Source organism: Ambystoma mexicanum, chromosome 7p (genome assembly GCF_040938575.1).
Source record: "Ambystoma mexicanum isolate Mex_15411 chromosome 7p, UKY_AmexF1_1, whole genome shotgun sequence".
Classification (NCBI taxonomy): domain Eukaryota; kingdom Metazoa; phylum Chordata; class Amphibia; order Caudata; family Ambystomatidae; genus Ambystoma; species Ambystoma mexicanum.
The window spans coordinates 671,131,068-671,156,918 of NC_090939.1; the positions used below are offsets into that span (position 1 = coordinate 671,131,068).

Here is a 25,851-nt window from a genome sequence, read left to right on the forward strand (position 1 = left end):
GTCTCTCCTAGGTTTCCTGTGGTTGACAGAATGAATAGGGGTTCCAATATGGCCGCACTGTTGACAACATACGAGGAGGGCGCTTGCTCGCCCGGCATCTACTGTCAAACGTAGTCGGTTGCCCATGTCAAAGACAACCGCGCGTACGCTCCAATTTGAAGGGGCGGGGCGTAGGCGTGACTCCGCAGAGATATGGAAATCTTGCTTCGAAGAGGGGAGGGGTTGCGCATGCGTGCTGGGGGGCGGGCTGTGAATGTTTCCCAAGTGTTTGAAACTGGTATTTGGGTTTTCCACGTTGGATCAAGTGTGGCGTTTTAGACTAGGGAAAAGAGAGAAGAAGGGGTTTGAACCCAGCAGCTGCCACAGAGAAAGCACGAAGGAAAGAAGGTTCATATCGGTACCCCAGCCAAAATACGAAGGGATTCTCGCTTCTGTGTCTGCAGTACGGTGCATCTTTACGCGGTGTGTTCGGGCAACAGCCATCCATCCGCTAAGCTGCAGGTACAGTCGGATCACCTTTGAGAGCCCGATCTGTACATTTGGTGACCGTTCTTTACCCTGGAAGGAGGCAGATGTAGCCTCTGGGGTCTGCAGTGTGGAGGGGGAGTTAAGGGGGCCATCCTATATGTATTTATAAATATATAGACCGAAGAGAAGTCAAGAGGGCTGTGCTTAGAAAAGAAAATCAAACTGAAAATGTTGAGCCCGGCGAACGGCGTGGACCAGCTGCAGATCGTGAACTATGTGGAGGACTATCTGGACTCCATCGAGTCTCTGCCCCTGGATCTGCAGAGAAACGTCTCCCTGATGAGAGAGATCGACTCCAAGTACCAAGGTGAGAGACCGAACCCCTCCTTCCTGATCTGCCTGTCTGCTTTGTGTGTCTGCACATCAGTTACCCCCGTTCCGTCGTCGAAGCTGCCCATTTAAAGCAGAGTACATAATATTGCATCTAACACAGGAAGTATCTGCTGCTTGTTGTGCTTAACAAAAGGTCCTCCAACCCCCCCCCCATCCTTCGTATTTGTGTGATTAGTCGTGTATGTTTTGGATGCAAAAGTGCTCCTCCGAGTGATTGTGTTATGCTTTGTGTGTTGCAGCGGGTAGGGTGAAGCTGCTGACAGATTACAGCACAGACCAAAAAAAATCCGGAATGTATAGCCTGCGCGATGCCTGTAGTGCTTCAACTGCAGACACAAAATGTTCCCTCAATGGTTGAAACAGATTTATGTTTTCATTATCTCAAGTAGACTGCATGTATCTTTTCTCTGGCTGTGGGGAAATGCTTCGGTGCGGGTTGTGTTGCTCGTTCATAAATTGAGTGCTGGCGGGCGGTGTCTGCAGTACTGTTGCAGTTTCATTGCAGGACTCCTCTGGAGCCCAGCGCGGAGAGGGAGACGAAAACAAACTAGAACGCTCGGTTTTGCCAATTGAGCCGATGGAGATGGTGTAATGGTGTATTTTTACTTCTCGTCACCCGATCTCTGTGTCAAGAACAAGACATCGGTACATTTTGTAAATCCTTCTTTGACGAAGAGGGGCTTAGTGACGCGTTTTCTCGTTAGGCGAAACGCCGTTCCTCGTGATCGTACATTTTAAACGGTGTGTGGGGCGGCGTACTACTGTCGTTTTGTCAAGTGCTCGACCCAACCATGTCCTATTTGGTGGAAGATGTTTTGCGCAAACTTTTTTTCCTATGTGGGTTTGTCTGGGTGAAATGAAAGATCGCATGCAGCCCTTCCTCCGCCGCGATATGTTAAGCCACGATTCGCTTGTTTCTGGTAGTGTAAACGAAGCAAGTGTAAGCGGTTAGTGCTATACCGCGTTCCCCTTATTGACAGCGCTAGCCGCGCTTTGCGGGAGAGATGGCTTCATCCAGGGTTTTATTACGGGCCTCTACTAGCCCCCTCCCACCCTGTACGCGATTGGTGCCTGGACCTCGTCGGATCGACCCTGACCCCTCCCCTTATCTGTTCTATTGGTCGCATTACCCCGCCTTCCCTTGTGATGCCGCCCACTCGTTCCTTTTGCCTGCCCACTAATTTAAATATTCCGCCACCCCCCACCCCACTTTTCGCTAGGTGACTGAAGTGCTGTCGCCACAGGGTAGCCAGGCTCGAAGGTTGCGATGTTTCCAGGACCCTTAGAACAATGACCGTTTCGTCATTTCCGGGGCGTCTGGTAGTTCTGGGGTGTCTCTGTGGTTGCTAGGGTGCCATCCATAAAGTGGTTTCCTTGCCGTCATCTAAAGCTGGCAAGTGGCAACAGTCTATGCGTGCACGTGTTGATCTTTGTCAGGCAATTGCTTATCATTGTTTCTTAGTCAACGTCTTTTTTTCCGCTTTGGGGACTTCTGACGCGGTTTAGGCGAAATTGGGGTGTAACGCGCAGACTGGTTATAGAGGCCCCCTACAGGCCATACATAGTGTTTCAGAATTTTTTTTCACCGCATGGCAAGGTTTACTCCCTCCCTTAACGTGTCACGAGACGGCAGATCGGACAGCAGCATTCACGCTGTACAACGGCTGCTCCGAGTATACAGTTAAGTTCCTGACTCCACTTTGTCCAAGTCTGTTGATCTACAGGCTACGCTCTCTGTGGCTGGAATGCTGTCATCCTTAAGCGGTCACTTCCGACCTCGGACGGCATGTTGTGAATGTGCCCTCTTAGTACATAATCCTGAAACCTTCCGGTAGACAGTCTTCAAGAACATTTCAGTCCCTGTGCTCCCATCCGCACGGTGAGGCTTCAGTGTACACGTAAGGGGTTGCTTTTTTTCTTTTTAGTTACATATTGCTATGGGTTTTTCAAATCTATTCCAAACCAGTATTTGCGACGGGTGCCGCTGAAAAAGATGCCGTGCAAATAACTCTTTCTTGATTTAAAACAACCGACGTTTTTGAAGTGAGACCGTCGTCTATAGTTCCCCGAAAGGTACGTTGTTCCACATCAGCAGCCTGAGCGTATTTCTGTTATATTGTTCCGGAGATAATTTTAAGCTGGCGTTCCGTTGGCGCACAATATAGGACACGTACCCATTAAACCAAAAAAATAACTGTTAAAACACCGTTTCTTTTGGTAGCCACAGAAACTGTTTTTGGCCCGAGTCTTAAACAAACGGTCCATATATTCGCCAGAATAAATTATGACGGTTTTGCATCGCAAGTATGTAACCGTATTTCCCCACTTGTATGTTGATGTCAAGCAGAGATTGGTTGACTTCCGAGTGCCCTAGTTATGGTAAATGTATAAACCCGCTCTTTAAAGATGGCGGGCCGTGTGTGTGTACCATTTGTCCTTCCCTCTACCAGCTTTATCGTTGTGTGATCGTAGCTCCATCTGGTGGCTGCGTCTCTGCAGTTGGAATCACAAAATGGAGGCGGCGCCGGCTGGTTAGGAGTTCGACTGACAGCTGATGGTCGGCCGAACTTTATCACACTGCTTCAAGGTGGGTGCCATACACACTTTTTTTTCCTTCTTAAGCCCATCATGTCTGTAATGTATTAATGTGTGTTCGTCGGCTAGGTCCCCAGTTAGATTATGTCCCGACGACAAATATTTTTACCGACCTAAACTCCTCCGAAAAAACGCAGTCAATTAAGCAATACAGGCTGCAGCGTTCCATTTCAATCGATTTTATGCCAACAGAGCTTCATTTTGGTAACCCCCCCTGCCCTTACTACCACCGTGAATTGCCACTGTTTTCAAATTGTCAGTTGACGTGGGCTCGGAGTGCAAAAACTCCAAAAGCCCAAAACTGTCAACACTCATAAATTTGAATCAAATATGAAAAAAATAACCACCACAACATTGCATCCAATATTGGCTACAGTTGTGGCACTCCTGTGTGGTGTGGTGTTGCTGCCAGTAGACCTGCCATCTCTCTGTGGACCTACCTAATATCATGTTCAGTGTGAGGATTTACAATCGGACTGCGACCATGTGTTCGCTACGCTCGGGTTCAAGAATGCTGTTTTATACTTTTAGCGTGGGACTAGTAGTGATTATGTGTAAATGTATGACGTGCCATTAAATGCAACTGACCAGCAGTGGACCATGTTCCCAATCTCAGAAAACTTTGCTGAAAAAAACATTAAAAAAAACAAAACTGCCATCTGCTCTTTGACTTTATGTGAACAAGCAAATGTGTTTCCCTGGGAAGTCTGCACTGGTGCCATAACTGGGATACTGATAACTGTTTTGGGAAAATTTGAAGAAAGTGTTCCTTCTTGCCATTCTGGACATGCAAAACGTTTCATGTATAATACATGGCACGTTTTGCTTGTCCAGTTGTATTCACATCACAATAGTGTTCAACTACACAGATTCTCGAGGCATCAAACTTGGCTTCTGAAGTGATCACAATAAGAAAGGTAGGTAGCTGTTTGAAGTGATCTTTATTATGAAGATTAGGTTATGGTAACCTCACCCTACAAATGCATGCTAACTGCTCGCCAGCCACCATCTAACTGCATTTCTTAGAACTCCTACACATTCTACCACCTTCCAGTGCACAGCTACAGTATAGACAATGGCAAAAGCTGAAATAACCAGTAGGATACAACACTTCGCTAAAATAAAACAATGCTAAAAAGAGAAAACATTAACATTAATAGTGCTTTCAGTGTACCTAAAAAGAACACACGTTAAAACAATTAGGTTAAAGGGTATTTCTTGCAACCACTAGGAAACAGTTTACATACGTCTTCAATTTACCTTAAAGGAAGAACATGCATGTATACAGTTGTAGTCACAGGACATTACTTGTAGAACTATAAACTACATACACTCATGGTCACAGGACATTACTTACAGGGCTAGGAAACCACAGGTATAGCCTGCAGCAGAACTAAATAATAATTATCTATACTTCATGAATTCTTGAATCTGTTAGGTAACCTAGGCTTCTATGACTTCTCTTAATTCCCTTACTAGTGGAATCAACATTCAATTCTGCATTATCACTCATGCCTAAATGACAGTCATCACTTGATACAGGAGAACAGTCCCAATGATCCCATTGCCTCACCACAATATCATTGTTCTTCTTCGCCCTATCGCCCAACAATTTAAACACCTTGTTATGATTCCAAACTGCACCACCTTCCACTCTGACAGCTTTCTCAAAACCCTATTACCTTCATCGGATTGGAAAAACATAGAAACTCCTTTCCTGCCTATTCTTCCCTTTTGTACCTTTATTACATCACCCAACTGGAATTGTTCACGGTTCCACACAATACTACCCTTGTACTTCCTATCATGAGATTCCTTAAACTACTTCTGACCCTTGAACATCTTTCTGCCACAAAATTCTTATCTGCCATGGGCACACTCAACCTCTCATTTAACCAAACTGCCCATAGCTTATTATTAGGTTCACAACCTCTCGTCAACCTGAACGCAGACACTACAGTATTACTATGTGGCGTCACTCTTAAACTCCATAACAAATCACAAAGATTATCCTTGCAATTCAACCCATTAGCCAAAGCCAATTACACACAATCTCCAATGACCCCGTTCAACAGTGTCTCCACCATCCCATTAGTCTCTGGGTGGTACACCGAAGAGCATTTCCTCTGAAAATCCATCTTCATAACAAATTCGCCCATCGCCTTGCTCCTAAACTGCACCGTTGTCACTCAATACCACGCAAGGAATATCTTCCCTCCTAAACACCTTCTCCAAGAAATCAATGACCTTCCTTGAAGTGACACTATCCACAAAAGCAACTTCAGGCCATTTAGTGTAACTGTCAATCAAAACCTATTGCCCCTTCCCAGACCTTCATACGGACCTAAAACATCAATAGCTAATAAAATCCATGGGCCTTCTGGAACCAGTAAAAGGGTCAGCTGCAACATCTTAATTACCATGTTTTTGTCACAATTATTACACGCAGCACATTATCTCACTTTTCTTTCGATTTGTCTGTACATGGCACGCCACCAAAATCTTTCTCTAATCTTCCTTTTTGTTATTGTCGCACCAAGATGTCCCTCATGTGCTAACATCTCCCCCTTCGCCCCTTCCGGGGTATCACCTTCATACCTCAAAATGGAGTCTCCCCTCAATCGTCAACTCATCCTTGAACCATGAAATAACCTTTAAACTATCCTCAACTAGTTCTCTCTCTCTCTGGCCTCCCATGCACTACCCATTTCTTCATCTGGGTAAGGGTTTCATCGTCTGTGTTACACTCACTCCATTTGTAGGACTCCGCACACATGCTCATCAGAATTCCCATCAATGCCACAGTCCACATCCTCGGCATACAGGACAAAAAGTCTGCTATACAGTTCCTCTTCCATGGAAAATGTATATCGCAATTGTATATCAACAGTTTGCGACTCAACCTTGCAATTCTAGGTGTTGTCCTCGACATTCCTTTCACAGTTAGCACTTCAACCAGTGGCTTTTGATCTGTTTTAATAGTGAATCGCGCCATACATACTGTTTAAAATGTTCCACACCCTAACATCGGCTAACCATTCTCGATCACTGAATAACGTACGTGCCTCTGCGTCACTCGCGGCTCTTGATGCAAAAATAATGATCTTCTCCGGGTCTCCTTCCATTTCAGACAAAACAGCATCTAAGCCTTTACCACTGGCATCCACGGTAATAATTGACTTCCTCACTGGCACAAAAAACCCTAATAATGGTGCTTTCACAATACATTCCTTTATAACATCCGCAATTTTTTCATGCTCCTCCGTCCAAGTGCATTTTACGCACTATCAAAGGTTGGGTAATTTCAGCATAGTGTTGCACAAACTTGTTGTAATATTCGGCTAAACCCAAAAAGGAACATGCCTCCTTATTGTGTGGATCAGGTGCTTTTTCGGTAGCCTCCATCGCCATCAATTTTGGTTCAAAGCCCCTTCTTGACAGTGCGTGTCCCAGCCTACTTCATGGCTACCAAACTTAAATTTACTGTGTTAGTCAGATCCTTCTCATCCAATTTACCCAAAACTTTAACCATCCAATTTACCCAAAACTTTAACCAATCTCTCATGTTCCCCTGTTCCTTGTCCGCATACTAAGATATCATCTTGAAAGACATACCCTCTGAACAAATGTGTCATGATCATTTGAAAAACGGCAGCAGCCGAAGGTAACCTAAATGCCATCCTAATAAATCTGTACATACCAAATGGCGTGATAAAAGTGGTGTGGAATCCTGGTGCAATTGTGTTTGATATGCAGCTGACCAATCAATCGTGGAAGAAGTGTCTGCACCAGCAATTACTTTTTAACATTTCCATTATCACAGGTAGGTGATATTTCTCAACAATTATGGCCTTGTTTAATTCCCCAAATCCATACATACCCTTACTTTCCCATTGGGCTTCCTAGCTACCACAATAGGAAAAACCCACTCAGACCACCCACCTCCTCAATCACTCCCTCATTTTTCAATCTCTGCAACTCTGTTTTACCGTCCTCTCAACACTATAGGTATGTGACTTACAGTATGCGACATAGGTTAAACTCCCTCATTCATATGTATTTTATGTTTATATCCAATGCTTTCATTAAATACATTAGGGAACAACTGCTTTCCTGACATATTTCACTCTTCACACAGCTACTACAATCGATATAGACTCCTTGCTGCTTAGATTTAACTTAATTTGGAGTTTTACCTAGTCATCTCAACCTAAAACATCCACTCTCTTGGACACCACATAAGCTTTGACTTGGGCTAACCTGCCTTTGAATTCAATAATGGCTAGTTTATAACCCAATATTTTTATTATCAAACCTTCAAACGCACATGGATTTCTAATATCAGGCTTTTTCAATACAGGATCATATCCCTTTCTACACAGCTCTTCCCATTTTCTTGCATAATTAAGGTATATGGTGAACCAGAATCTACAGTAAGTTCAGAAACAATACCATCAATGGAAAACCTGCTTTTGGGGGCTTTCTTCTTGTTAACCATTTCTCACCATAGTAACAACTTCTACTTCTTGTTTCTCCCCCTCCCCATCGTCGTCGTCTTGCACTCATCTTTTGATGAGCTTTCTTGTTTCTATACACAATGCTGAAATGGCATTTCATGGCGCAATTTGAACACTTCTTGTTCAGAGCAGGACAAAATTGAGAATTGACATAGTGCCCCTTACTTCCACATCGGAAACCCTTCCCTAAAAAACGTTCTTCCGCTGTCTTTTCCACTGCCATCTTCCTTGCTTTTCCAGTCTTTATTTCTGATTGTTGTTGCCTCCTTAAAACTCTCCTTAGGTTTCACTGTATTCACCTTAGCGGCCAAGTCCTTTTCTCACTCCTTTATAGCTTTACTGCATGTCAATGTGTGCTCGACCTTAGCGATTGCCATGGCTTCATCCAGAGAGGGATTCCCACACATCCATAGTCTCTCTTGGGCAATGTTGCTGTTTGTATGGATGATTATTTGGACTCAAATTAATACTTCTTGCGTTACTCCTCTGACACAATACTGCTAGTTTCTTAAGAGCATTCACATACTCCTCCACTGTTTCGTTGCTGTCTTGTTTCCTCATATAGAAATAGTATCTGTTGACAGTTAAATTGGTCTTTGGCTGGTAATATTTATCTAGAGCTCTTAATACTTGTTCATATTCATCCATACCTTCTCCTTCACTTGCTCTTCGAGGCAGTAATTCTCTAAATCTTGTGCCCTTCACGACCCAGAGAGTGTAGAAGTAATTTCTTCCTCTTAATTGCTGTGAAACTATCATTGTCCATAGCATCCATATAGTCTCTCCCCCCCCCCCCCCAATACTCCTTCCACGGAATAGGGGGGTCCCCAGCTATTGCCAGAAATGGTTGGGATGGATGGTTACACCCTGCATGGTTGCACAATTTCCTTTTGCCATACTGGCTGATAGAGCAGTACTAAATGTAGTGGCCTAAACAAAAAAAATGCAAAAATCAATAAATAGAATGCATAGTATTCATTCTTTTGCAAACTTTTGCAATTTCAAATTGTGCAGGCAAATTGTTTTTAATATTGCAGGGATATAATTTAAATGATGCAGGTTGGTGCTTTATCTGTGCAGGCAGCTTTATCAGTACATACAGGTGCAACTCTTTGCTAGCTCCTCCAATTACTGCAGCGTATGAGTTAAACTAGTCAATGTGCACCAATATATCAAAGTACTTGGATTGATGCTTGTTTTATCCCAAACCTTGTGCTGCTGTGTACATTCCCTTTTATTGGGAGGCTCCAGAGTATGCCTGGAGCAAAAAATGGCCACATGAAATTTCACTTTAGAGGGTCCTTTCCTCTAACGTGCATCGGCACTCGCTGGGCCAATGGACATTGTCCCTCAATGCGCGTGCACCCAATTCATAAAATGCTGGCAAGGCAGTGTGCTAGATTTAGCCCCCAACTGCCAGGCAGCGCCGCCGATCCACGCTGGCTGGGAACCGCGAGCTGGAACACAGGAATGAATAAAAAAAAAAAGTACTGGTGGCAGCACTCAGGGGCCCGAATTCACTGGCTAAGGGATCACCATGAACACAGCGCTTTTCCACATCCCACCCATGTTGCCATCTGAAGTGATAGCTGTTTGAATTGATCTTTATTATGAAGATTAGATAATGGTAACAGGCCCCAGAAATACATGCTAACTGCACGCCAGCCACCATCCAACTGCCCTTCTTAGAACTCCTACACATTCCACCACCCTCAACCTTCCATTAGCGTTACAGTATAGGCAAAAGCTGTAATAACTAGTAGGATACAACACATTTCACTGAGAAGTAGCTCAATATATATTCCTTTCCTCTAAATGGCTAATCGTGGGAACCTAGATACAGTTATTTGAATTCGTTAGTTATCGGGCTGTTGTACGTGTAATAGATAACTTTACAAAATGAGTGCACAAACAGAATAAATGGATTGGCAGTGATTGGGAAATAATGCTTAATTTTGTGTAGTAATTTGTAACTTGCTTTTTTGTATGCCTAACTGGTATGCAACGCAAAGCAAATGCAAAAGATGCAACGGATGAAAGGTTATGCATTAATTTTAACCACTGGCATTTCCATAGGCACCCTTTACACAATTGTTTAGCCCATGTGCACATCAGTGTTGGTACTACCAATTGGAACAATCCAGCCTTACCTGCTATTGCCCAGAGGTTATGATTCATTCAAAACTTACCAGCCATCAGTTTTGCTCAAGTTGCCCCGAGTGGGAAGGGTATTCACAGACATGGGTCCCTATCTTTCTATGCATAGAGACCAAAGCTACACCTCACTGACGATTGCCAATGAGCCAGAAACGTGTGTGGGGTTACCTGGTTTCATGCAGAATGTATGTGACCTAGAAGTTTGGACTCGGCTGCCCCTTGTGGGTGGTACCAAGAAGATTTACATATGACCTTTCCCCTTTTGTAATGGCATGCTGAAAAACTGTGTTCTTTAGGGTAGCCCAGAGCAGTGCTAAAAGCGGTTATTTGTCTGAAGCCCTACATCCATTTGTTTGTTTTGCCAAAAAATAAGCCTTGAGCACCTTCTTTCACTATGGTGCACTTATTCACTTTGTTGCTGTTGATTCCTATGACTCTTACCATGTTGCTTTACTTTTATTTGACTGTTACACCCTTATTACAAAGCTCCCTTATTACGCTTTTCCCGTTTTATTTGCTTTTTTACATTTTGTTCCTGTAAATTCTTAATATTTTTCTGTGATGCCACTTTGCTTACTCAGTCTTTCTGCTGCAGAATGAGGAGCTAATAGCTAACGCTGTGCAAGCCTAACTTGGATTCAAAATATATCTTTCTATCTTATACATATGGCCCTCTGTGGTTTAAATATTTTCCAAAGGTTTCAGAATACACCGCCTTCCAGTGCATGTCGGATGGGTATGTTTGTAGGGAACCTAAACGCAGCCCAAGTAGCTGTTGGTATCAAGCTAGCCTGGTTTGTCTAGGCTATACCCGATACCCTTGAGCTAGATAGCTCAAGCAATTGTACACCCTGCTGTGCATTGCAATTGAATCCAATCCTAGTGAACCTCTCTGAATATTTGGGGCCCGATTCTTAAAGACTTGACCTGGAGCAAATCTTGCTGTGAACATTCGTAATTTGAACCCACTGCCTTGTACAAGGTCTTAAACTGGAGAACATTTGTAGATGGCTGGACATTGTTTGTGATGCCCACCTACTAACACAAGTCGCAAATATTTCCTCTAGGGCATCTTGGCTTTGTGACTCTGGCATAAGGCAGCAGTTGCGAATCTGGGATGCTCACTATCTCCTGATTTGCTCTCTGGAAAATCTTTTGAGTATTGGGGATTCTAAATTGTACCCATGAGCCCATGCCAGGCTGTTCAGCATCCCACTGCATCACCTAAAATACGGCGGTGGACTAATTAGCGAACTAGACCAACCGCAAACATCTACAGGCATCACCTCTGCTACAATGTACAACATGCCTAGAGCAGTACAAGACCCTGCCACGTACACATATCTGCAGCACAAAAGTACCTGAAGCACATTGTTTAATAAAATCAATGTATTGTGGCTGGAGCATAAGCTATCAAATAATTGTATGCTTTTTTTCGGGGATTTTTTGTGTTCCTTAAAACCATAACGTTTACCTGTACAGTGATCATGTTGTCAACAGGTCCTTTCAAAGTGCTGTATTGCAGTATATCGGGGCTCTTGACTTGCAGTCATTAATACCAGTGATGTTATAAATGCTGTCCGTTCATCCAACTTTCACATTTTCACATTTTAACCGTCTGGCATAACGTAGCTATACATCTTGCACAGTAAGAGAAGTCACAGGGATAATCTTAGCAGTTATCCTCTGATAATTCAGAGTAACAGTGCAGGGTTCGAAATTGAGGGGTGGTGGGAGCCATTTAGGTCCTGCTAGTTGCCTAGTAAACACCAAGAGCTACTATGGCTGCACAGGCCAACTAATATATACACACGTAAATTTAACTGTGTGTTTGGGGCAACCTATACACTTTAGACACATCTGTATGACTCTTAAAGCACATGGGGTCATAAATAATGGACACTTATGTTTCTATGTTATGTGAATGTTAAATTTGCTATGTACTAGCTCCTCGTTCCCCAGTGGTAGATCCTGGTTAATGCTAGATACCAAAGAGTTGCTTTTAGCTCCTGCTTATCCAATCTTAATTTTGCGCCCTGAAGTGGTGATTAATTAACACAGAGAAATGATTTTGTGTAATAACTCCCAAATAACCCATGGTTAAAATAACAGTAATGGTTGCCACCTGTCTAATGCTGGGGTAAAGGTTTCAAGTTGTAGGCTGCTAGCCAGCCATACAATGTTGCTCGCTCTCTGTTCTCCACATTCACGCAACGCACCAGTTCTTACTCTGCTGGAGTCGGCTTTTACTTGCCAGTGCGAAAGTGAAAACTTGGCCTGATTCATAAACTTGGAGACGAATAGGAGCCCACCTTCTGTTTTACCATCAACCTCTGCTTTGAAAGTTTCCGTCCCGGGACTTCCTTGATGTTGATGCCACCATGCTTCGCCTAGCTACCGCATTACGCCATGCTCCCCCACATCTTAACAAAAACCTGTTGTAAGGATCGAAATTAAAAGTTTGACAAGCTGGTATCGGGCACTATGCGAGATGTGCGGGACACAAGGTGCTAGTAAATGGCGTCCCATGATGGGCAAACCATCAGCAGCCTTTATTTTTAACCCATTATCATTTAATTGTACATTTAATAATCCTTCTCCTGTGCTCATTTCCAACAGAGGGTAAATTGCCTATCCAGGTATTGTACGATCGGACCGAAAAAAAAAAAAGGGTCTGACCGTATGATACGACCGAAAAATGCTACCACCAAAAGTTCGAACCTTTGGTAGCATTGCAGGTAAGTTAAAAAAAAAAAGACTGCGGGGTGGGAGGGGGTGACCCCGCAACACCCCGCTCACTATATTGCGTGGTATAGTGAGCGGGGTATTGCGGGGGACACCCCTGCAGCACACCCACAAAAAATGGGGGCTGCAGGGGTGTCCCCGCAACACCCCACTCACTATACTGTGTGGTATAGTTTGCGGGGGTAACCCCTGCAGCCCCCGTATTATGTAAGTGTGTTTGCATGAGAAAGGTGCAAACTTTTGGTAGTTCGCACCCTTCTCAGGCCAACTTTCAAATCCACTGCAAAAATCGGCCGCGGTCGGATCACTTAGAATCCCGATCCATACGTTTGTGTGGTATCCTTTTGGCATTGGAAATCAAAAGTAGCTGTTGGTGTAGGGCTAACATGGTGCTTCTAGACTAGATGCAGGAACTTAACTGCTTGCACTAATTTTGATTCCTGCACTCTGCCTAATCTTCACGGGTGGATGTGAGCCCTGCATGACTCCACCCCCCCATAACTACTGTTTTCCCCATCCCATTTCTCCCCGCTTCTAATTGCAACTCCAGTCGCTCCAACCATGTTTACCCATCTTGAATGACAAAAGCTTTCAAATCTATTTCTCTTCCCCCTTCTCTTTTGGGCATGTTCTGTTCCACATCTTGCACCATCCCCTTCGATTATCTTCCTGGACTGGCACTCCATTCATTCTTCCACAATTCAGACTTACTTTTGGTCCCCTTAACTCCAAGGCCAAACTCATGGAGGACTTAACCTCCTAAAAGTGACCAACCCTTCACAATATGAGCTACTGCCACTATCTGTGGAGTGTGGCTCACTGCTTTGATTCCTGTGTGGACCCAGACTTGAGGGTCCACAGTGTGCACTGCTTGAATGTTCAGTGTGACTCATTTTGAGATTTTTGCATTCTCATTCATTTTCTTTTCATTGCCTTTGTTTCCAATTCACTAAATACAAACTTGGCTTTATGGAACAGTATGTTACTTGAGTCGTGTTTCTCTTAGCGTTCAGACTAAAATCGGCCCAGAATTTGAACCCCTTAACCTGCTTGCGCATATCCCTAACCATGGGGGGCCTTCTTGGCCTGCTTCACAGTGGTCACTATCTTACCCTTTTAGAATAAACCAACAGCTGGCTACAACAACCATGCAAACGATCTGCCTCTCTTGAGCATGTGGTGTTTGAGAGTTTTATTTAAAAGCTACTACCAGGAAGGGAACAAACCCTGTAATGTCCACATCTATTCAACCAAACCACGTTTTTCATCAGACACATCAGGGAAACTGCATTTATCCACGCCATAAACTTCCTCAGTACTGCTCGCTGTTGGTATCTCATTCCATGTCCCACCCTTCCTCCTTGATCTCTCCTGTCTGACTTTCAATCACCCTCATCTCCACTGAACTCTTTGGCTTCCAGGACAATGCCTTTGCTTGGGTCACTTCTCAGCCTGCCAATCACTGCTTCTCCATCTCCTGGAACGTTGGCGCTTCCTTGTCCTAGTAGGTGTACCTCAGGTTTCGTTCTGCTACCCTTAGTCTTCAGACGATCACGTCCTGGCAAACTCCATGTCCTCCTTAATCTTCTCAAACACTTTTTGCTGGCACTGCTACATCTTGTTTTCATTTCCCTCCCTTACCCTACATCATCACCTCTGTCGGCCACCATCGCATGGCTGTACATTGCATGATGCTTAACTCTTGGAGGACGGAGGCAGAAGAGATTTCTGACTCTGTTTCTCTTAATTTGCTACTTTTAAGTAAAGTGGACTTTCCACATTCAACCTGGTTACCCTCGATCCTCTTCCCATCTCCACACACCACCTCCATCAAGGCTTGCTTTCTGTGCGCCCTACTTGGATTTCTTCTAGTTTTTACATTTGTTCCCAACCTGACTGATTCTCTATATTTTTTTCACATGCACATGTTCTTTATCCGATCACAAGCCCCCCTCAACATGCTTACCCTCTGTGCTGCACCCCGCCCCCTTCACACTCGTAGCTCCTAAACTCAGGAACTTTGCGTGCGACTGCGCTCCAAAGCTATACCTAGCAATAAAAGCAACCGAAATTTGCATTTACCTCAGTTATTCCACATGATCCTCTTAAATTTTAGAACTGTACATTGAATTTGTATATCCTTTTGTCTGCTGTCCCCTTTTGATGTTACCCCTCCCCTCATTCCCTCCACCACCCTTTTCATGTATCGTCCAATATGGCCAATGCTTTAGTAAATTACCTTTTTCAAAAGATTACATTGTGCACGCTACATTTCGAATTACCAATGTTTGTTACACTCCCATCACTTCACCAATTAAAAATAAATCTGTCTATGTCAATCAGATGTGCATGTTTTAACATTACCATTTATATAGGACTAAAAGGTGGGACGTGAATGTCAATGTGTGTATTTACATATCAATCTCAGTAGTTTTTCCATTGTCCATGCAGCACTTTTCCCTTGAAGGGATCTTTTGAGTTTGTATACAGGTATTTTGTACAGTTGCATAACGTGCCTATTACACACTACTTCTCTGCCCTTTTTGAATGAAAGGAATGTTGGATGGGTAGAAACGCAAATTCAGGGCATGCACGCTGGCATTGTAACCAACTTTTCAGAAATTTCTGTATGTATTTAAAAAAATAACTGGCATATCATACATTCAGCTGTGGTCTTCCATTATCTTATATGTAGGGATGCCGATGGGAAGGTGTTGTCTGGTTCTACTATGCCACCAAGTTAAGTAAGTGTGACTGAACAAGCTGCTGCTTTACCCTAATCATGTCGTTTTTGATGCTGTTGCAGAGATATTGAGGGAGTTGGATGAATATTACGACAAATTCAAGCGGGAGACGGACCCTGTGCAAAAGAGACGTTTTTTGCATTGCATTCAGCGAGCTCTAATTCGGAGCCAAGAACTCGGTGATGAAAAAATCCAAATAGTCAGTCAAATGGTGGAACTGGTTGAGAACAGGACAAGGCAAGTGGACAGTCATGTTGAATTCTTTGAGACTTGTCAAGAAACAGTTGATAGCACTAGCAACAGTGGTAAGTCCAACCAGGAAAAGTCCAGAAACGAGGCAATTACGCCCTCGGAAAAACCAAGCAACAAGCGGTCCAGGAGGCAAAGGAACAATGAAAATCGAGAAAATGCATCAAACAATCATGACCGGGACGATATTAGCATGGGCACTCCCAAGGAGAAGAAAGCTAAAATTCCAAAAAGGAAGAAAAAGTCCAAAGCCAAAGCAGAGAGGGAGGCTTCTCCGGCCGACCTTCCTATTGATCCAAATGAACCAACATACTGTCTATGTAATCAAGTTTCCTATGGAGAAATGATTGGTTGTGATAACGATGAGTGTCCCATTGAATGGTTTCATTTTTCATGTGTGTCACTCAATCATAAGCCCAAGGGCAAATGGTACTGTCCTAAATGTCGGGGAGAAAATGAAAAAACTATGGACAGGGCACTGGAAAAATCTAAAAAAGAACGTGCTTACAACAGGTAGCTCATATCTTCATACAAAAGGACTGCAATACAAACCATTGTATTTATTGTTACGGTCGCCCTAGTTCAGGCATTTTTTAAAGACTTCATTATTAAAACCATTTCTTTTAATAGGGCGGGTAATGATGGGGCATTCTTGTTTTCATTTGGGACATGTTGTGGCCTAAGAGAAGTACGTGGTCCTATGGATACCTTTTTGAAAGAGCAACTAACTTTTTTTTTCTTCCTTTTTCGGCAAAGCAGGTCTATCCCTAAAAGTGCAGAAATGCTACCGTTTGGAAATGAAGAAGACAAAAGGATTTCAAAAACATCATTTGAATATTTCTTTGTAAGGAATAGGTACCCTTTTACAGAATATTGACAAACATTGAAGCCATCTTGTGATTTTTGAAAGACGGCAAGTTGTAAATGTAATTTATTTTGAATGGTGGCCCGTATGTAATGTACGAAAGAGAAATAACATGGCTCTTGCTACATTTCAAATGTGCCGCTTAACTGTTGCAGAACAATCGTTCCGTTTTTTAAAAAAAGAGCAAAGGGTTCCATTTTTACAGGAAAGCTATTTTATATATTGGCCAAGTACCGCAAGGGCCATTTTAAAATGATGGGGGTAGTGCTGTTTTTTTTTTTTACATTCAACCTGAAAATGGTTTAGCAAATGAATTTCACAAATCAAGCTTTGTACCATCACAAATCTACAGTATAGAAATGTTCAACATGTGCAAGTTGTATAAAATGTAAATTTATAAGTGGTGTTGCACTTACTGTAATATAATAGAAAATGCAGCCAAATGCCATAGTGTAACTAGTGGGCATTGTCTTCTCTATGTATGACAATTGTACAGCGGTGATATTATGAAATAAATGAAAACGTAAGATGTTGCTGTTAATCTATTTACATCACATATCGCTTTTTTTTTTTTTTTTGAGTAGTATGCCGTTTTGCTTTTTTATTTATTAGACGAAATTACTCATTCAACGTTGACTGATGACTTGGAGAGAAGGTTTCCCGATATCTGGCCCCACCCTCTGCCCATAATGATATTGGGATGATGAAGAACTTAACTGGTGCAATTCACCTCTATTAGTAGATCACTGCCTCCGCCTTCATTCCTTTGAATGTGAACAATTCCTACAATGCTCCACTTCATTCACCCTGTTTTGCAGCTGCAGATACAGATACTATAGACATGTAGATACATATACTATGCGTGCCTCTGTACTGGATCTCTTCTCTTGACCTTGAAATACCTAGTCTCCTGCCATCTGTAGTTAGTCTGTTTTGCCGTCTTACTCCCCACCTCCTAGTTAGATCTTTCTCTGAAGAGTTCAAGAACCCATCAGTGATACTTCTCCTCAAAAATATCCCTTCAACCTAACCAGCTACAGACTCCTCTCCAAAACCTGGTATCTTAAAAAATCCTGTAATAATTGCCTACAACCAGCTCCTATGCCAAATACAATCAAACTCATGATTAGACAATGCATACATTGACTTTTCGTCCACTGTTGCACTGAACAATCACGATCAGTGAAGGCCCCACTTGCACAAATGTCGCAATGGTATCCTGAACCTCAAAGCATTGCAGTTTTCAACATCATAAACCTGCCCCTTTCCTAGGTATCCAAACATGGTACTACCTGCATGTCCTTTTGTTCACTGGCGGAAATCTATTTTGGTTTTACCTCTTCTCACGTTCTTACAGGGTCCACCCTTCCACTACTTTTTTGCGCTGCCTATATAACCACATTGATCATAATTTCAGTTTAGTGTATGATATGCATCTGATCTTTGAACTAAAATCCTCCTCCTTGTACTGCTCAAGCCTTCATAAGTATCCGCACAAAGTCAACATCTTGGTGATGTGCAACCACTGAAGCTTATACTGTGGACAACTCTTACTACTCTGCAGCCTCCCTCGATGCAACCAAAGGCCAGCTAGCATTGGCCCCCTGTACTTTGCCATCCAAGATAATGAAACATTTTGCTGTAACTATGGACGGCCACCGCTCCTGTGAACCTCAGCAGAGTGTAATGTGCCAGCTTCGTTCTCAACCAAACCTCAGTACATGGTCCCTTCTTGGCATTCCCGTAACCCCCTTAGTGTTTACACGTGTAGGCAGTTAGGCCATTTCAACTCACTTTACTTGGGCCAATCTCCCCATAAAACGCATGAACCAGAAATGCACATCATGCATTCATACTTCTCCTTTGGGAAGTGACCTGGCAATGTCTTACCCACATTTTGTTAACTACACTGTTGTGCTCTATGCATCCTACCTTGAGAAACGCCCACATTTAACCAACATATGTTTTCCTGAATGCTAGCTAATGAGTTTTCCTGATTGGTTTATGCCCAATTCTGCTATGCCTCAGATGGAGCCTGCTGCTGTGCGTACTGATATGCACCAAATGATGATAGGTGCATTTGTGTCAGGATCTCAGATGAGAACAGAGACCTCTAAATTGAGCAACACTATTTTTAATTCCTCACACTCTCATGAAAATAAGCTAAACTACAGCATGACAAAGCTGGACAAGATGACTGGTGTTTACTGACCAGGTGCAAGAGCCCATGTTGTAAGTGTACTGTACAAGGCTTGAGGGGGCCTGATCAGCTGCCTCTGAAGATGGTGAGCAGATATAGTGGGGTAACTGAACTCACCAGGCGCTGAACCCATCAATCCATGTGCTCCGATCAATGAGAGCCGAGTATTGCATACTTGGTATGTTCCAAGTGATTTAATTAGACACCTGTGCCTTATATTCAAGGTTATTTGATTAAATACTTGGGCCGGCACATGTTTCGACCCAACAGGGGTCTTTTTTTTTAGGCTGTGGTGGTAGTGCAGTGTGTGAATTGCATATTTATTAATGCATCGTGGCCCGTATGGTGGGGCCCCAAGTCAGTGGGTCAACCAGGTTTGTAGTCAAATGGTTGTGTGACAATTGTGAGTGATTCCCCATAATGTGATTGCAACTGTGGTGTACCAATTGGATGTCATACATGATGATAATTGTGACCACACGAGTTAAGGATTATTACGTAATTTGTGAAGTTGTACATCTGAGGAGGTATTGGGGATTAGTTGCATCATAGTGTTTAGTCATCATACATGGGTATGATCATATATCAGGGTCAAGGTATCAAGTGCATATGAATAATGAGACAGCAGTACTAATTGTGGACAAAAGAAGGAAAAGGTAAGAGAACGTGTAAGTGCTAGGCGTTGTGGCCCAGGGTTTGGACTGTATGGTGATGTGGTTCCTTACTGTGTGTTAGATATCTGGTGTAATTGTCAGGGTTAACCTGTGGGGTAGATGTGGGAATGGGTTGTTGGAGATAGCAATGTGGTGGTGCTAGGTGGGTGGCGATTTGGTCGCTGGAGCATGGTGAGCCGGGGCACAGGTCCTGGACTGGCATTGGGCGAGAGTAGACATGGTGACAACAGGCTGGGCGTGCGTGGTTGACGTGTGCCCTGACTAGGGGGTGAGTGGTGTGTGAGTCTTGGGGGAGCTCCCGTGATGGCTGAGCAGTTTGGTGGTGGTGACTGGTGCTGGCATGCATTTGTATTTTTGTATTTGTTTTATTTGTAGTGCGCACCTTGCACCGGGGCATCTGGGCGCATGTTTAAAAGGCAGTTACAGGTTACAGCAAATAGATACAGTTTACATATTTACATAAAGTTCAGAGCATTGCATAGAGGAAAGGAACAAATCTAATTATACAGTATAAAACAGTCTATGCACAATGAACAATCGGTAATGGGATTAACAGATGTAAGGATTATAGAGAGGAGGCTAGGGCATCCTGTTCCTGTAACCACAATTTGGTTTTAACTTTGAAGGAATGGATGTGAGGAATGTTTCTGAGAGCATTGGGTAGGGTGTTGCAGAGCTTAGCCGCAAGGACTGGGAAGCTCGAGCCTCTGGCTGTCTGTAGCTTGAAACTAGGAGTAGACAGAGTGTGAACCTGAGAAGATTTTAGAGGTCTCGTTGCTGTGTGTTGTATGAAGCGTGTGGATAGGTAAGCCGGCGCTGAGTTGTTCTGGGCCTTGTGTGTTAGAACAAGTGCTTTGAGGGATATGCAGTGAGTGATGGGTAGCCTGTGCAAGTTGTGTCTAGTGTTAGATATGTGGGAACGCCTGGGAACGTTGAGAGCTGCTCTTATGGCGTTGTTCTGTGTGACCTGGAGTTTATCGATGTTTCTTTGACTAGTCTCTAGGTAGAGGGCCTTGCAGTAATCGATTTTGGACATGAGGAGGGCTCTAGCGAGAATCGGACAGTTCTCCGTTGTCAAAAAGGGGTGACATGCTGTAATCAATTTACAGGTATAGGATGACGCTGAGACAACTGCGTTGGTTTGTCGATTGAGGGACCGAGTAGAGTCCAGATATATTCCAAGTGTTTTTGTGATGGAGACTTTGATGTTGTTCCCGTCGATGATGAAGGAATTGTATTTGGGGTCGAGTTTAGTGTGTTTGTAAAGAAGGATTAATTCCGTCTTTTCATCATTAAGGCAAAGCCCATGATGGCCATCCAGGCCTGGATGACAGTGTAGACTGCATTGAGTGCTTTAGCATCTGTTACATAATCGCCAGTGATTGAGATGAGTATCTGGGTGTCATCTGCATAATTAGTGTAGGAGACGAGTATATCAAAGAGCGGTTTAGTAAACACGTTATACAGTGTTGGAGATACACAAGATCCTTGTGGAACTCCACACGGGATGTGGGCTGGATCAGCTGCGGCTAGGGGAGAGAATACCCTCATGGTTCTGTTTGCCAGAAAAGAGCTGATCCAAGATGTGGCTGCGTCAGAGAAGTGGGCCGCAATTTTGAGGTGGTGGCAGAGGATTTGGTGATCGACCAAATAAAAGGCTGCTGAAAGATCAAGGAGGAGCAGGAGTGCCAGTCTGCCCTTGTCTTCCAGTTCCTCGATTTGGGTTTTCAAATCAATTAAGGCTGTCTCTGTGCTGTGTCTGGGATGGAAGCCAGATTGTCTTAAGTCCTAATAGATTGTTGGTTTCAAGATAGTCCTGGATTTGGAGATGGGCTGCACGATCCAAAATTTTGAGAAGTTAAGGCATCGTGGTGATGGGCCTGTAGTTAGGATTACTGGGATCGAGATTAGGTTTTTTGATTAAAGGGATGACCCAAGCATCCTTAAGGTTGCCAGGTACAGTGCCCGATTTGAAGGAGGCATTAATGAATGAGGTAATGAAAGGGGTGAGATCACGTGCAGCTTCCTTTATGACCGGTTCAGGGCAGGCGTCACCTTGGCAATTGAAGGGCTTAAGCTTTGTTATGATATTTTTGACTTCCTTGATGGTGAGGGGTGAGAAGCTGAATGGTTTGAAGGAATGTTTAGGAGAAGGGGTTTTGTAGGATGGGGGGTTGCAACAGGAGCGTGTGGGGGGCCCTGTACCACTGCAGTGAGTATCCAAGTATTAACATGAGCAATGGTGTGTGACCAGAGCTAGGCATCATTTGCTGGCGAATGGAGTGGGCAGTCGTAGGCGGAGCAAGATGGTGTTGTGTGTCGCATGGGGTTGCTGAAGTGTTTGGATGCGCCAGGCAATCAGCGTTGAATGGGGCTGGATAGTGCTCAGGGAGTGGTGTGATGACAGGGAATGGGATATGATAATGGTTAAAGAGGTGTGGTGAGGATATGTGTGATAGGAATATATTGCTGTCCATGCTGGATCAACTATGTGAGGCTCAGGTCCATAGTCATGTTGGGTGGTGGGGTGAGGATGCAAATCCAGTGGGACCATTGGGTGAGTCTCAGTGGTGTGTGAAGCAGGTTTGCTGGTCCGGCCTAAGAATATGGTGGGGGGAGAAGGAGTGGGAGGCTAGCATTGGCAAGTGAGGAAACCAGGGCAGTAATGAGTGCGTTAGTGCGCTGCCGATCACTTGGGGAAGAAATCATGTGGAGAGCTGATGGACTGGTGAAGGAGGAGCAGGGTGTGCGCTGGAGACAGATCTCAAAAGCTTGTTGAGTAATCCTACCTTGTGGGCCAGGAGGCTACTGCAAACAGATGGGCTGTCAACACGATCTTTCAATGCTGGCTGCCATCTTGGTTTGCACATTAAGGTGAAAGGTGATTGGTTGTTCGCAAGGCGGCTTCTGATTGGCGGATTGGATGAGTGCCACACATCCATGCAGGTTAGTGTATGCTGTGACACGTTTTAGACAAATGTTTATAAGACCTTTGCAGGGTGAGCACTTGATGGGAAGGGCAGGTTATTGGCCAGAGGGGAGGGATTACCTGTGTGTTCTGGAGGCGGGTGTGCCTGGCTCATGAGAGGGCTGTACCAGTTGTTTGAGACAGACTGAAAGTATTGGAATCAATGGGCTGTCATTGTACTGCATGTAATTGCAGCTCTGTGGGCAGTGAAAGTAGATAAGCACTTGGTGTGAGGTTGCGGTCAGTGGTGAGCAGGATAGGAGAACCTGTGTTTTATAATGGAGATCGCCTGGGGCGAGGTGCTCTGGGCCTGGTCCTGAGTTACATCTGAGTGCCAGTGTGCTTTAGATACGGGCTGGTGTTGCTGCTGTAAGTGGCATGTCATTGTATTGCGTGTAGTTGCAGTCGAGTTAAAGATCCAATGTTGGAAAGACAACAATCCCTTGGTAGATTGATGGGTGTACCAGAAGGAGGTGGAGTTGGTAACCGTGTCATGTTGGAGAGGAAGGTCTGTTGTCACACTGGAGTGCCATGTTGATTGTACGGTTATTTGGTTGGTTTGGATGCACTAGGTGGTGAGTGTGGTGTGACAGAGACAGCAATACATTCGTAGAAACACATTTAGCTCATGTTCTGTGTTGAGACCCTTGCTGAGACATATGCATTTACATATGTTGAATCACTCACAAGTGTCACACAACAATTTGACTACAAACATGGCTGATCCATTGACTTGGGCCCCACCATACGGGCAATGATGCACTAAAAAATGTGCAATTCACACACTGCACTACCACGACAGCCTTGAAAAAGTCCCCTGTTGGGTCGAAACACGAGTCTGCATACGTACCTACTCTAAACTTTAACAAGACGGAAGGGCACAGTCCTACAGAAACTACTCACTGGCTGCAGGACACAATACCAATACACTGAACAAGAGCAGTGATCGACATATTCTAGTGCTCTTCCCAGCCCCTGAATATGGTGAGCGTCTGGACTTGGAGAGGCAGGTATGCTAAAAATTGCCAACAGAAATACCCATGGGAACAGACATCTGACCTGACGTGGGCCTAGCTCGTAGAACAGGGTGCAGTGCAGTAGTGCTTGGTGGAAGTGTCACTCGCTCAAAACATCACAGTTTCGGTGTAGTGTAAGGCACAGAGTAAATCAACTGGTTGTGTTTGTGATCACACACCAAGCTCCTTTTAAAAAAACTGGCAGTGTCAAAGCTAGGACTGACATGATCTGATGAGTTACCCAGCATGTCACCAGTGCCAAAATAAAACTGGTACAATCTTACATACATAAAGCATTTGAGCATTCTATCGTAGACTCAAAATAAATCGGTGAAATATAAAGGAATATGTTCTTCCTACTCTTAAACATTCACCATCTCCTCTTGACTGTTTGTTGTCCTGGTCCTGGCTAAGCAACTGATAATACTCTACTACCAATTCCTTCAATGCTTCAAGTACTGTCAGGTCGTTCATTTCTTCACATCCCATGTCAATATTACTATTCAACAAGAGTTCTCAATCATACTCCCCATTTAAAATTGTAACCCACCAACTTTTCAAATTCTTAATTTGTTACATCTCTTTCCATCTCCACAGAACTCCTACCACCCTTTCGTAACTATTAGCTTTTCTTCAGGCTATCCCCCTGATGTAGTAATCGACTTTCACAACCTCTGCTTTGGTACAGTTACTAGTTCTTCTTAGTCCCAGTTCATTTTTGCTCCGTTTACTTGACCTATAATCCACCCTCAATTTTTTTATTTATTAATCTCACCACACTAAGTGAATAAACCCTTTACTTTCTCCTAGGCTGCAAGTCTTTTGAGTACCTTATTCCACACTGCTGTCCATCAAATGGGCACTATGAAAAGCAATGCCATATAAATACATTCATGGGGGGAAAAAACATAAATGCCCAACAACTTGTAAAGGGGCACCCACTTAATAATTGAATGTTTTTTTTTTTGTCATCTTCCAGGGCTTGCAATGTAAAGGGAACTGGCAATTCTTGGCTACTACATGATTGGCTCAATGCCTCGCCTAAACCAACTGCACATGGACCAAATGTTAGCCTAGTTATTTGTCACTTTTCTTGTTGCCACTCTTCATTTTAATTTTATCCGGCATACATTAAAATCAAAATTGATATTCCACTGAAAGCATGAGGTTGTATGTCAATTTTGTAGCATTTTGTTATGAAAACCTCTGTTAGAAATGTTTAGGTCAACAACGGTAAAAGGTAAAACTAAGTCCACCAAAACCTGCATCTTAAGTTTAATAATGGTCACTTTGTATCTTATAACTTTCATCACATATCTACAACCGTGTGTTCAAAAGCCTCACTTTACACCCCTGTTGCTGCTTTCACCCAATGTTCTGGACATCTGGCACACCCTAGTACACAGAACGAGGTGAGAATATCGGAGTTGTTTCCGAAGGCTGTATCTATCCAAGTATTAACTTAAAGAATAATCAAGGCCTGTTCTTATAAGGAAAACCATATTCTTTTGCTGTGTGATCATTGTATAGTATTTGTAGGAGTTCATCAATCCCACTGTTGTGTGTGTATTTTGTATTTACTGCATTAGCAGTGATCGCATCATCTGGCCTTGCATAAATTATCTTTTGTGAGTGTGAAATCATATGTGCTGTAAAGATTGAGGCCTGTGGCACCAATTTCGCTACTCGTATTTCCAATTGGGTTCTTATCTGTGAACAGGAGAACAATATAACTCTGGCACAATCCGTAACTTCCATACTCTTCTGTCTGTTGGACAAGTCCATCCCTATTGTTTGTATGACCATATTTTCACCACCACCAAATCCAAGTGAAATGCATCAACTCCTTTTTTTAATACATTCCATCAGAAAAAAACACACGCTTTATGCTCTTCACATATGTATGGAGGTTGGAGAAGAGTGAAACACAGTGGGCAAAGCGGGAAGCAGAACCGCAGGTAAAGGCAGATGTACAGGAATGGGCCGTTCTAAAGAAGGCAGGTGCTTTGACGCTGCTGCTTGTAAGCATTACCTACCGGAGTGGTGGAAGACCCCAGGGAAGCGCAGCAGGCAATGGGGGAGAGCTGCTGAGGAGCTGGCAGCAGCAGGGTAGCTGTAGAGGACGTGCCAAACAGCAGCAGCTTCACCAGCAAGTGAATGTGGAGCCGCTGGGAAAGTTGAAGGAGGGTCTGCAAAGCGGGAGACGCTATCCCTGAGTGAAGACTTTGCTGCATCAACGTGCCATGGATCGGAAACTCTG

General features: G+C 43.7%; 1 protein-coding gene across 3 annotated transcripts; it reads left to right on the top strand.

Annotated features, from left to right (window-relative positions):
* The first annotated feature begins 225 nt into the window (after window positions 1–225).
* On the top strand, window positions 226–17,266 carry ING1 (inhibitor of growth family member 1). Of its 3 annotated transcripts, none has more exons than XM_069636759.1 (2): window positions 226–835; window positions 15,682–17,266. In XM_069636759.1, the coding sequence occupies exons 1-2, from the start codon at window positions 697–699 to the stop codon at window positions 16,383–16,385; spliced, it is 843 nt and encodes a 280-aa protein (XP_069492860.1). In that variant the 5' UTR covers window positions 226–696; the 3' UTR covers window positions 16,386–17,266. The 3 variants fall into 3 exon arrangements, with proteins under 3 accessions (XP_069492860.1, XP_069492861.1, XP_069492862.1); XM_069636760.1 differs by lacking the exon at window positions 226–835 and adding an exon at window positions 2,079–2,541; XM_069636761.1 differs by lacking the exon at window positions 226–835 and adding an exon at window positions 2,084–3,448.
* The last annotated feature ends 8,585 nt before the right edge of the window (window positions 17,267–25,851 follow it).